The sequence below is a fragment of the Emydura macquarii genome, unplaced genomic scaffold (assembly GCF_026122565.2).
Source record: "Emydura macquarii macquarii isolate MOO-44397 ecotype Brisbane River unplaced genomic scaffold, CSIRO-AGI_Emac_v2 contig_1363, whole genome shotgun sequence".
NCBI lineage: Eukaryota > Metazoa > Chordata > Testudines > Chelidae > Emydura > Emydura macquarii.
In genome coordinates, this window is record NW_027131500.1 from 21,265,365 (window position 1) to 21,279,231 (window position 13,867).

Here is a 13,867-nt window from a genome sequence, read left to right on the forward strand (position 1 = left end):
ATTCTCTCGAGTGCAAAATGTAAAAGCAGGAATGAATGGCTTATTTTAAGTATAAACATTGTCTAGCTACATTTGCAGTTGGGGAGAAAAAAAGCTAACATCTTTTGAGAACAATACCACCCACACCCAAGTCTCATGGGGGGACACTAACAGCTTTGCAAAGAGCTTTTGATAAAGAAAACGAACTTGCAGTAGATCTGCATGACCTCCATTATACTGAATCATTTGTAGTGGCTGATAAAAGTGTTTCTGTATTTTCAGACTAGTACTGAAGCACAGGAGCAGATTAGCTAGACCTGTTCAATAGCACAGAAGCTGAAGGTCCATAACCAGATTCCTGTTTCTATAATAAAAATCATTTTGTAAGAATTTAATTCTTCCCTCAGCGTCTAGTGTGTTAGACAAACCAGCAGTGATAAAGCAACCTGATTTTCCAACTGCTTTCAGGTGATCATTTTAGTAAAGCAGAGACGCTTTTAAAGCTTGTAAGTCTGCGCTTTAAATTACCATAAGATCTTATCTTATAAACGGTTAGTTGGGCTATTTGCAACAGAAAATGCCTTGCTTTTTAATAGTAGGGTTTTTTTAAGAAGGGAAACAGACACTCAAATACTGAGTAATTTATGAATGAATGCAATACTTACTGAACTTTCTAATTTAGGTAATTTCAGGCAGATAAAGGTAGCAGTGACACTGGGACACTATTAGATAAGATTTAAGATGAGCTAAAGTTCAGATACAATAATGGATAGATGTATTTACAATTAGTGCAGGTGGTGGTTCATGTATTAATAAATTTGAAGGCCAGTGAGGACTGACTGCTATCTAATCTGACAACCTGCATAATTTAGAATTTCACCCAGTACTTCCCACAATGCAGAGATTTTTTTTTCCCTGCTACATAAATAAACATTGTTGAACTCAATAACTCATGATTGTACTACAGCATCTCTTCTAGGAAGCCATCCACTTTCAATTTAAGATAAAGTGATGGTGGAGTTCCTTCTGCCCTTGTTAAACTGTTGGTTTTTTTTAACCATCATTTCCAGTTTAAATTTTTTATACAGTATTTTCAAATTGGGTATTTGCATGCACAGTGGGTCAATGGCTACCTGATTGGCCATGCCAAGTGACCATTGCACAGTAATTCTGAAGGCCAATGTGCATGCATTTTTGGGTGCAGACAGTGGGTCTAAAAGTAATTGGTCAGTCTCACTGGGTAGTATTTTCATAATGAATAACCATAATTGCCTAGTTAAAAACATTTAATGCTATGTTGAAAGAGATTCCTCCAGGTTGTTGTAGTTGATATGGAAATTTTAGAAAGGCTAGTTCTCAAGTTTCTGCTCCAATTAAAAATGCCAGGTCAGTGTTAATGAAATACAAGTGTCTTCACTTTAAAAGGACACTATCATACCAGAACTTTAAAATAATTCTGAACTCAAATTAATAAATTCACATATTACTATTCATTCAGTGTTGAAACTGAACTCTTTAAAATCTGTTTTTGTTGCAATCTAACTTTTTTGCATGTCACCCCATTAGGAAAAGTAAAACAGTCAAGTCTTGCTCACTCTTGGGTTTTCATGCAGTATTGCACTTCTTTGACTTGCAAATACTGCAGGGAGATGTTTAAATCTGAACAAAAACATTGTTTTCTTGGGAATAAAAGAATAACCATGAAACCCATAATTCTATTAAGACTAAGGCTCCAAGCAACCGTAGGGTTTCAGCCACACATGGCCCTGGCAGAATCGAGGCCAAACTTTTTGTAAAGCTTACATTAATAGCAAATTTGGGGCCTAAATTAAGCTAAGATTAGAAAATGTTTCTGTTTAGAGGGACAACTGAACTTTCCATTGTTCATGATAAATACTTTGTGCTTTTGTTTTCAAGGTTATGGAGATAAAGGAGGGAAACCGAAAAGTTTTCAATAAACTGATGGGACTGGTTCAAAGAGCAACAAGAGGGCGAGCAGATCCTGTGCTGGTGAAACAAATATTAGAGAAAAAGCTGTCACAGTAGCTTTCAGAGTAACTTGCATGGTGCCTACAGAGGGAAAGACTGGACAGTTCCCGTGACTCTATACAGTTCAATTCCATCCACAGCTAGAAAATGATACTGTGTAATCTCACCACAGAGTAGGATTATTATTCCCTTTTTAATTCCTCCATTTTGGTGGTAGTATCATCAGGTAGTATTTTCTTATACAGTCCTCCTTGAATGCTTCACCCTCTGTCAGTGCAAATGAATAGTAGAAGCTAGTGTTGATGGTGGTTTTGCGTGCATCAGAAAGGTAAGTGATTCAAATACATGCAGTTGGGGACAAGTACCCATGTAAGCCTACAACTGTACAGTACTGTTTGTCTCAATACCCTAGAAATGGTATCAGATGTACATTATAATAAAGTAAGTTTAGATGACGTTGCCAGATAGCAATGGTTTTCAGCAGGAACAGAAATCCACACCCCTGAAAGTGTGAAATGCAATGATGTGAACAGGTCACACCTCCTGTTCACTCACCCAGTGGCCGTTCAGCCACTCACCCCCACCTTTCAGGAGGGGGAAGCACTGACTCAGTGTGGTCACTCCTCCCTTGCCTCTACCAGAGGAAAGGAAAGGAGAAGAGACTCCCCAGCTGCCTTTCCTTCCTTCAAGGGATGATCTATCCTAAGCCCAATGGTTCCCCCCCATTCTCAAGTGTCTAAATAGACCCCCTAGAAAACAAATAAGGCAGCTGAGGCCTAGGCAGTCCTGTGCATTATGGGAAACGCCTGCTCATTCAAGAGCCTCTGCTATAGACATATCTAAACTTACATATCTAATCAGTACTTGATGGGGAAAAGATCAAGGTTATGGATTCTGGTCTCTGGAGTTCATAACCCTCCTCTTTTGTTGCTGCTAAATAATTCTAAAACCACAATTATCCTCAAGCTTACAGATACTTCTGAGGGGTAAAATGTTTTGCTATTGGGATGCACGTGCAGACCATACAAAGCTCTTAACGCATTGTAATGCTCAGCTTTGCAATGTCTAACTGATTTAGGCACTTAAGAGGCTCAATCCCATTGCTTGTCAATGGGATTTTGACCCAAATGCCTAAATAGTTTTTGGAAATGAGATTTAGGCTCCTACCCACCTTCAAAAATCTGGCTTAGGTCAGAGAGGATAAAGCCCAGGCCTCTGCTGTGGGATCTAGCTGTCCTCTCCAAGCTATACAATTGCTAAGTCGGCCATGCTCATGGGTATTCCATTTATGATTAGCAAGGCTACCATCTTTCTTGACAGGGAAACATCTGAACAAACAAGCTCAGAGTTTAAACTCAAAGTCTTGAGCAGAAAAGAGGCAAAATGCAGGAGTTTTCAAATACATTTAATGAATAAAACATGTACCCCTTGTTCACATAAAAATAAGTTAGTTAAAGGTTGTGGAGCAGACAAAAAGCATAACAGTACATTCTTATTTTGTCTGGGGAGGATAAGATTTACTGTGAATTATGAAGTCAGAGACCTTGACCTTTTAAAAAATTGTGCATTTAACCTGACAAACAAAAAGGCTTTACTATCATTTGGTCACGTCTGAGCGAAAACACCATTTTATCTTTTACTTAGTGGCACCTGTTTTGTTCCATGCTGACTCTGTCCAGAGTGCTAAATTTCAATCAGTTTTACAAAACACATTCAGATAAATGGTAATGACACAAATCACAATATACACTGAATTTGTTAAATTAATGCTCTGCTCTGTCCTTAACTCCTGCCAGTGTGGGAGGAAACAAAAGGCACAAGAATTATGGACTGAGCATCTGCATGAAGTTTTAATTTTATTGGTCCATATGTTGTAAGCTTATTCTTAAGTTTTTTTTTTTAAATCCTACCTTTTCCAGAAGGTTCAGTCCTGTCACATCCTTAATGCTTTTTGTTGGGCAGCTTTAGCGGGGGTGGGGTGTGCTATACTTATCACCTTACCTGAGATAGTAGTAACTGCACTATAATTAGAATAGAAGGATCTCAGATACTAGAGCATGGCTACTGTTGGTAAATGTCTTTAAGGGCTACCTGTTTTCAAAGCCTTTTTGTTCTAAGCAATTAAGTAATAAGGTACAAAAATACCCTGTAATTCATGAACAAGTTTGATATATATACAGCATTAAATCTTTACATTTAAAATAGCACTTACTAGAAATTTCAATCTACTTTTAACTCCACCTGCCAGACACACAATAGAGAACAAGCAAGGCAGCACATCTGCTAAAAGTGGATAATTGTAACCAATTTCCCCTTAAGTTAGAAGCAGACAGAAGGACACGGTTTAAAAATCTTCAACCATGTTATGGACTCATCACTTGCTGAATTTTTAAGCCAACATTCTGCATAGGAACAAACTATTTAAAGGATGTTTCTTGACTGATAGACAAAAAGCGTAAGGTTTTTTAAAATCATATAATCTGCACTTCACAGATCATGTTAACAGAAAGGGCTCCAGCCTCAAGGTGTTAATCTAGTATCACCTAGACGTACAAAACACAGGATGGGTGTGTTGGGGTGAGACTGTCTACAAAGTGATCAATGTCAGGCAGCCTTCTGGAGAGGGAAGCTGTTGCAAGGCTTGTACAAAGGACACAAGCTAGAGCCTCTTTGAATTAAGGCTCATGCTCTGCCCTTTACTCAGATGTCAGTTTGCTACTGCAGCAGTCACTGAGCTGCCGATTAGATGCCCTCTGTGCTCCAATCATTAGGCAGGGTAAGTTGGACAGAATTTCATTCTGATCCTCAATATTAATTTAATACATAGCGTCTGTGAGAGAATTTCCTTTGGATTGTCTGCTAGCAGAGAAATTTCTCCCATGAATAAAAGTTGACATGATACAGTGAGTCATTACAATTTCATCCAAATGAACAGAGAGGTAATTAAACATGTGGGCTCTTACCAGATAGTGTTAAAGCTTTTGGCAGATGCCATTGATTATATGTGTGTAACAGAACTTATCATTCTGCTTTTGAGGGTTGGGGGGGAGGGTGAACAGAGGAGAAATGGACAAAATATTTTTTATGCAATGTGGAAGGAAGGAAAGACCACCTTTAGCTATCAGCCCTGGCTGCAGATTTAAATTTGATCCATGTTATAGAGGTGTATGATGGAAACCTTCATTAAAATTCACAAATAGAATGCTTAAACTAATGTAATTTGAACCCTTTCCCAGGACATCCTCAAGTAGTTGCTGTGGTGTCATTCTAATGTAATGTTCTTATTTCTGTGCTGAGCATCCCTTTGTAATCTACAGACTTTCACAGTCACTGACTGCAGCAGCAGCCGCTTGGTGATTTATGGCCTTCTGGGTATGCTGTATGTGTAAAGTGACTTCTCACTCTTGAACGAAAACTCTAATTCATTTTTTGTTTAAAGCTGCTCAAGGAGGAAGACTGAGCAGCCCATCAAAACTTTTGCCCTTCTCTGTCTCTCTCCCTGCACTGCTATTTTCAAATGATTCAGACAAAGTTCATTACATTCTACTTATCTAAGGATGAGAGACAACCCAGTCACAATTTTATCTTTTCAAATACAGCAGGAGCTTACATGGATCTGGTTGGCTGTACAGTTTAAATGCCTGAAATATAATTGTATTGTTAAAGTGTAGTTAAATGTTATAGGTGAGGCAATAAATATGAAATCCACAGGTCCAGGCCAGCTGCCCTGGATTCACCTTTACTTCCCTACTCCTGTGGCCAATTGAAGGCTGATTTGGGCCCTGGGTGCAATTTAGAACAGCCTCAGGGTGACTTCAAGTTGCATTTGTGTTTAAGGGGCTATTCTGCTAGCTAGGTAGGGATGCTGCCCTTCCCTCTTCTCTTTGATGCCACAGGGAAAGTGGCTAAGAAGCAGAGACTGGCCCTACACCAGCTAGGGCTTCCAAGCTGAACAGCTATGCAGATTTTCTACATGCTTTTTGCGATCAGAGCAGCACAAAAAAACAGGTAGAACAGGGCTGGAATGCAGCCAAGCATCTCTAACAGATAGGGGGGAGTGGGTTTTTTTTTTTTTTTTTAAAAGGCAGCTCCAGGAATTGTGGTAAAGCTTGTCTTTTCAGCTAGTAGGTTGATTCTGGGACTTGTGTGGATGGTGCTGCATGCAATAGTAGGAAAAAGAAAAGCAGGTTTGAATGAGCAATGTGCTGGTGCATGCTTTCCAGTAGGACTTGGCTAAAATTCTACCTGCAAACTTGACAGTAAGGCTGAAGATTCAAGCTTCTTTTAATTATGCAGACCAGAAACTTCAACATGAGACTCTAAGCTTTCCTTTAATCACAGTATGCCAAGCTGGAGCTTTAAAGAAAACTAAATATTGTTAAAGGGGGGTAAACTGAATGTCACACTGTTGAGAGCTGTGTCTAACAGCGATATGGCCTCTTAGCTCAAGCTAGAGCACTGAATGCTGAGACCTGTATTCTCAGGCCACCTCTTTCCATTAGAGATGAGATGGCATCTTGTGTGGATGCTGGCCTAGCTGACAGAGTAGCATTTAGACAAAGTTTGATTAGACCTAGGTTTAACCCAGCTACATTATTTTTTGGCCTAGATCCACTTGGGTATTTTTAAATAAAGTGCAATAAAATATTAGTGATAGCAAATGCTCTCTGGAAGCTAATATATCAGAAACAAGTCTGCAGGTATTTAGCCCACAAATATGCAATTGTACATGGGTACTTTGCCAAACTTAAAGAAAATTATTTTGTTCAGAAATGCAGCCTTTGCACAAAAATTCCATAAAGGGTTTTAGGCCACAGACTTTGGTCTTAATTTAATCCAGCTGCCACACAAACTGTTATAATCAATGAATAAAAGATTTGCACAGTAAGCGGTAATGACTTCCTAGCAGCCCTTATAGGCCATAGGATCAAAAACCTAATTAAAGTGCATATGTACCCGAGATAATACTCCCATTCATAAATTTGTGTATACACCACCACAACAAAAAATACTTGTACTAGATCACATTTGGAAAAGCTCAAAAAAGTTATTGATCTGAGCTTTCATACGTAATGAAGTTACAACTTATTAAATATACACCAGTTCCACAGCAATCTTAGGGTTTTAGAGTGGCACCCATCACCATGTAACAAATACAAAACCACATTAACAAGAGGTAATTTTCACCCTCTCTTCTACGGTATTTTTATAGTAGTGGTCCAAAACACCAGTTTGACATAGGGCTACTATCCTGGTTTGGGAGATTGTAGAATTCTCTAGTATTTATTTTAATACATGTTTGTATTACTCATGTTTTTCACAAGCAGAAAAGTCATACGAATTTCAATTCTGTCTGTATTTCACATTGATGTGAGTGCCATACTACTAGCCTGTGTTTTAATTTAGAATACAACAATTACCAAAAACTAATCTGTTTCTGATGTGAAAGCCAAAGGTGAAACCAAGGACATCATGTCATTATCAATCAAAGTTAGACAGTGACAGCATGACACTACTGTTGTGTGCCACAACTACCATGGGTAAAAAAGTATTACGCTACTTGCAATTGCAGTCTAAAATGTTACAAATGTAATAGCAGCCTTCATAAAAATTACAGGCATGACATAGCAATTTCAGTCCGTGCAGCACAATAAATTGCTTATTAAATCAAGCTGCCCTCAAACAGGAACTATGTTATAATCAATATCTAAAAGAAGATTTGCACAGCAAGCAGTAATAACTTTGTAGCTGTGGCTACAATTCAAAGTAATACAGTAAATTCCATGACATTTAACTGCACCAAATAAGACTGCTCTTATTTTCTTTCTGCCTTGTACTGGAGGACCTACTGCTAGTGGTAGAAGAGCAGCTTGAGCTTAAATCCTTGCTCTCTGCTGAATATGCTAGTTGTGTCCCTAGGGAGTGGCAGACAGTTATGTCATTGTACACATGCCAAGGAGTTGGCAAAGCCTGTTAACCACTCTTGCCTAGGTTGGAACTGGTGATATCTGAGTGTGTGTTATTACCTACCCACCCTTTCCCCCTGAAAACCTATGCCCTTACTGAAGTTTTATAAACAAAAAACAGTTCCATTAAATTGATCAAATGTGCCTGTACTTAACCCAAAAAAATTATCCAACCCGATAATATTCACCAAAGAGGCATAATCTACATTAAGTGATTGCATTCAGCTTTCAGCAAAGGATGTGACAAACCCTGATGAAATATTAAATACTAAAAGCAATTTGTGAACAGCAGATGCTTTGAAGGAATGTATCTAAATGTACTAGAGGAAGGGCAACCTTTTTAATAAAAAGAACCTCTTTGGGTCTGACTTTCTTGTCTCTACCAGTGAAAGTGAGATCAGAATCAGGTCTGGATTTCCGTTCTTCCCAACCAGTCCGATGTGAAAGCAGCAGCACATTGAACAGGACTTGGATGAGGAACTTCCACAAGAAAGGATTATTAATCTCAGAGGCTCTAATGATGAAACAACAAATGTTTTCATGCTAAATTACATGTAGTTTGCTCCACACTTTGAAAGTAAGAGGAGCCATCATCATAGTTTTTTTTTTCCCCCCCTCAGGATGATGGAGGTGAGGGTTCTGTAATAAATCAGCCCTGGCTGAAACCCTGCCTACAATATCTCAGACCAGAAGTCATATAATGCAAATGGAATCTTTCTTTGGACAGTTTAGAGTTTGCGTTTAAACTAACCAGGTTTATATATGCTATTCCCATTGTATACCTCAAAAATGTGAATCTGGCAACTGATTCATCAAGTCTGTAATATGGTCTCTCCTTTGTATAAAGCATACCTTGTGCACATACAGTGTAATGACCTGTCAGTAAGAATTCCACTGCATGCACACTGTAGGTTTTTTTAATGCTCACTATTGTGGTAAGGTGGAATAACTTCTTTGGAACTATTAAGAGTTTCCTGGGTCAAAACTCAAACTTACAGATGTAGTTTGCACAGTCCACATTTTAATTTCTCCATCTACATTAATGTCTTCAGAACAGCCTATTGTAATGACTGCACACATTTAAAAACAAGCATTTAAAATGAACCAACCCAATGGAACACACCTAAGCCGTTCATAAAAAAAAGAGTGAAGGGTCTGATTTTATCTTTAATTCTCCATTTCCCCACCTTTAACAAATTCACCCCATTAACACTTTTTAAAATGTGGATGGTTTCTTGGGAATAAATCCCCACTTGGTTATGATTAATTGAAGTTTGCTTATTTTATTATTACATGTACTTAGTCCATTTTAAAGCACTCGCATCAGCTTCCTTTTAGAAGGCAGTGGCTATGCTTTGATGACATGGGAACAGATTAGATCAGTGTTTAGAGATTTTAGAAGTCACTGACCCAGCCCAGATTAGGCTAGAACACTGTAGTGAGCGAGAAGCTTCATCTATCTCCTCCTCCCAGTTCTAGATTGTGGGAGAAGAGGTCTGAACCACGGTTCTAAAGTGACACAGGGTGATTAGGGAAGAGAGAAGAACCTTCTAGGAGAAAGAAAGGGACCTGAGGCTGCTGGTTGCCCATGGTGGCAGCTGCAATGAAATCAGGGGAAGAATTCTCCTTAAATTAAATGGGTTAAAAAAAAAAAAAAAAAAAGAGTAAGCAAGCAATCTTATCTGTGTTTCCAACAGGTGGTGAGTAGAGCAGCAGCAAAGAGGCTAGAGGAGGTGGTTTGGTGGAATTGTATCTGACAGGCAAAGTGTTGCATGGAGCAAGATTAACAGAGAAGCAAGTGACCTGAAGGGATGGCTGGGCCTGAGCACAGAGCTGGGAAGGAGGGAAGCTGGTATTCAGATACCACAGAATTGAGGACAGTATCAATACCTAGACAGACAAATGATGGCAGGTCCAGGGAAGTTCTTGCAGTTCCTGGGCCTTGGAGGGTTTTCTACAGACAGGACTTAATGCAGTCAGGCACTACTAATATGTCTCCGTGCTATCGATGATGGGTGCAGTTTTCAAAAGCACCTAAGGGTACATCTGGCCTGGGTCAGCTGACAGGCTTGTGGGACTGTAGAGCTAAAAATTGCTGCATAGACATTCCCCCCAGGCAGGGTCTCAGAGTTCACGCTCCAGCTGAAGCCCAATTTCCGAGCCTGCATGAGCCCAAGTCAGCTGACTGGGCCAGCTCCAGGTGTTTCATTGCTGTGTAGACATACGCGCGGTGACCAAGGAGCTTAAGTCCCTTTGGAAGTTAATGGGACTTCAGCTCCTAAGTCACTGAGGTACTTTTACCTGATATTTCTTATTCTAGGGCTTTTCATGTACAGTCCCTAAGCAAAGACAACTGGTTGAAGTTGGGGACGCTATAAAAATGGAACTTTTCAGTATTGGGGAATTATCATCAACATAACTAAAACTCCTTTAATATCAGTCTGACCATGGGGTTGTGTTTTAGTTTCCTTGCAGTAGAAGGATTAAGGCTTTCATGAACTGAGCCCCCATTTACATAGAGCCACGTATGGCACTGGAAGCACAATTATGCCACTAAGAGTGAGACTAAATGCAGCAGTGATGCACCAATTCATCACATTTGGGTTCTTCTAATGAACCCTATTACTCACCGAAGAGAATTTTCTTAAGCAGTTCGTCACTAGCAGACACGGTTCAGCTGTCCCTGTTACTTTTTCCTCTCCAACAGCTACTGAACATTCCACCCTGCCCAAAATGCAATATTAGGAAAAGCTAACACATAACTTAAAAATAAATAAACAGTGTTTCTTTAGGTGTAGCATTTTGTTTTCCCTTAACCAAAATGACATTTAAAATAAACACCTTTTCAGAGGCAAGCTCTCCTTTTTCATTAAAGCAGTACTTAACAAAAATAGATCAGAGTTGCCCTTTTAACACTACTGAAAGATACTGAATACCTTTCTTCATCTTATCAATGGAAGCACACAAACATTTTTTCTACAAATTTGTTAGAGCTTGCATAGAAACATTTTGCTTTGTACTTTGTGCAAATCTTACTAAATAAGGCATGCTTGAGATTTTAAGTAGCAATATAATATTTATCATAGAATGCTGAGAAACTGCGAAGAAAATTCCAAGCAGTCTGCACTCCACATCCACTTACACATTTCATTTGACTTCAAAAGACCAACAGCTGATAGCTGCAGATTTGTATGCAACATAAGGCAATACGGTATGTGTTGGGTACAGCACCTGCTTTCAGCTAGTCATGCATTCAGAACACATGAGAACACTTGGATTCACAACTCCAGCCATTGGCAAAGTTGATTGCAGAGGTGGAACTTTAGACGCCCCTTTTTTTAAAAAACAATCCCCCCCCCCCCCCAAAAAAAAAAAAAAATCTTGGTCCTTTACACAGAAGGCTTATTTGAGTAATTTGTACAGTTTTCATATGTATTTACATATCAGGTACTTCTCCCACTGGGCAACCCACTTTTCTAGGCCAAAAATGTCTTGCAGCGGAATATCTGGGTGGGTATTTCTGGAATTTAAAAAGTCAAAACATTTGCTTCCTTTAGCCCATCCAAGAGAGTCTACTGCAGAATGGACAGGAGTAGTGAGGTAAAGGAAGTTGTGTATGTGCAGAAGGGAAGAGGGGTACAAATCTGGAGTAACAGAACCCCTCAGGAATGTATCATATTAGTATGTTGCACTGTTGGAAGTCATAAGGCCCAATATAAAGGATAACATAGAATGAGATTTTTTCCCCAGATCAAGTATTGTCAGGAAGTATCAAAGTAGAACTTTCTTTTGCAAGCAGCTTTGCATTTAAAGTCTGTTAACTCTAAAATAAAAAAAAAAAAACCCGTAAAAATGACACTAATAATAATCCTCAAAATCACCCAGTATTTTGTAACACAGAATGGAATGTTCCTGTGCAAGCGCTGCTAGCTCTTTCAGAAACTCTGGGAAAAGGGCAGCTGCAAGTATGGCATTCCTCACATGTACGGGAATACCAGGAAGAGCCGTTACTTTCTTTGCTTTATGACCCAAGAAAGGCTGGAGCAGGGTTTGGGAAGCTTCAGAAAGATTTCTTCCTTTCCCTGTGCTGCTGTTGTGCTGGACGTTATCTAAATCCAGGGGGAAAAAAAGACTCAATCAGTTTTGCCCAGTAAGCAAACCTAATTTAAACTGGTTATGTTCAGTGCTGTGTGCAAGCTACAGTATCGTGGAATGCATGCTACATGATGTAACTCCACGAATGGTATCTAATGCAATATTTTTACACATTGTGTGGCCCAAATTCTATTCTTTCCTCTCCTCCTCCTCAAGATAGACTTATCAAGGCTCAGATAGGCCTGTGGGGTTATTTCCCCCTCCTGTGCTCCCTTTTTTTTTTTCTAGCCATCTGATGGCTAGGAGCTGCCAGCAGCTCCAGCTATGGTGTGGGAAGAAACAACATGAAAGTGAAGGCAGAGTAATGGAAAGGAACATAACACGAAGGTACCTTTAAAAAAAGGGAAATCCCAGTTATTTGTATTTTATGGGTGGAAAAAACTCTGCCAAAGTATAATTTAAAATAATACAGCCTTACAATCGTCTACTCTTCTGCTGACCTGGCATAAGTATTTATTTATTTTTATTTTGGACAGACAAGTAAAATCTTTTTTTTTCCCATTACTACACTGGAAAGGGAGGATTTTGGGCCTGGGCTGGTAAATATTCATGACAACTCTGCAAAACTCTCACACCACATTATTTAAGAAATACAGCTGAAGTTTCATTTTTTTCCAAAGCTGCTACCTCTCTGAGCTTCCTCCATGAAGGGTACCATCTTCCTGTGAACAGGCAGGAAATCATTTTAAAAAATAAATGAGAACACTACACATTCTCCATTATCTACACAGAGCTCATCCCTGAACTGGGGCCAAGACTGGTCTCTTATTCAAAGTATATAATACAAAATTGTAAAATGTAGTAAACTAAAAAGGCAGCAGCACTTTAATTTCAACCCCAGTAAGAACCATATTTTAATTAAGTGATATTCAATGAAACTGAAAGAACATAAAACATAAAAAGAAATAATTTGTTTTTATACAATAAATAATTAGAAGAATTCATTCATATTAGAGTCAGTAGAATTCATGCAACAAAATGTTATTGAGGTTCAGAGCTTAGCAGGATTCAAAAAGTAATTAGTCATTTATATAACCAATGACAATGCCCATTGTGACATTAGACAGGATTAAAAATAATGTAGGGATTAAACCTACATGCTTCAAGGCGTAAGTGAACCACTACATGCTTGGATTAGGAGGAAACTTCCCTTCAAGTACGGACAGGTTATTCTATAATTTTTCACTATTAGGTTATTTGCATCTTCCTCTGAAGGATCTGATGCCAACTAGTGTTATAGACAGGCTATGGGATTAGATGAACTACTAGTCTGATGCAGTATGGCCGATACTACGTTCCACACTTCTCCTTGTTTCCCTCCCTGAGTTTATGGAAGATACATATGAATTACAGTATATCCTTCCGATACTTGCAGAAAGTTTTAATCTCTTAGCAATAATTTGACAAAGCTATACTTTTTTAGTTCCAGTTAATCATAACTCTCACCCTCCAGAATCTTTAGTCATTTGTGGCGTTATCTGAATTTCTCCCAACTAGGGCTGGTCGGGAACCAGAATTTCTGTTCTGCAGGAAATTCCAACATTCTAGGGAAAAAATATTATGAATTGGAACAAAACCCAAATATTTTGAAATTCCCTACAAAACAAAAATTCAAAAAAAAGTCTCAATAGCATCAAAATGTTTTGTTTTGACTTTTATATTATATTAAAACATGAATTATCTTTTATATGCATCATATTAAATATATAATAGTTAAATATAATCTAAAAGTAAAAAGCCTAAACATCTTGATTTTTTCCTATGGAATAATTTCTTCA

At 38.6% G+C, this 13,867-nt stretch overlaps 2 protein-coding genes across 2 annotated transcripts in view; one reads left to right on the forward strand and one right to left on the reverse strand.

Annotated features, from left to right (window-relative positions):
- GATB (glutamyl-tRNA amidotransferase subunit B) overlaps positions 1 to 3,385 on the forward strand; it is a 50,619-nt gene extending 47,234 nt beyond the window's left edge. The window contains exon 13 of the mRNA XM_067551895.1: positions 1,897 to 3,385. Coding sequence (XP_067407996.1) covers positions 1,897 to 2,025 — 129 coding nt within the window. The 3' untranslated portion in view covers positions 2,026 to 3,385. The remainder of the gene's footprint in view (positions 1 to 1,896) is intronic.
- Positions 3,355 to 13,867, reverse strand: part of FHIP1A (FHF complex subunit HOOK interacting protein 1A) — a 108,675-nt gene continuing 98,162 nt past the window's right edge. The window contains exon 12 of the mRNA XM_067551898.1: positions 3,355 to 12,043. Within this exon, the coding sequence (XP_067407999.1) occupies positions 11,793 to 12,043 (251 nt within the window). The 3' untranslated portion in view covers positions 3,355 to 11,792. The remainder of the gene's footprint in view (positions 12,044 to 13,867) is intronic.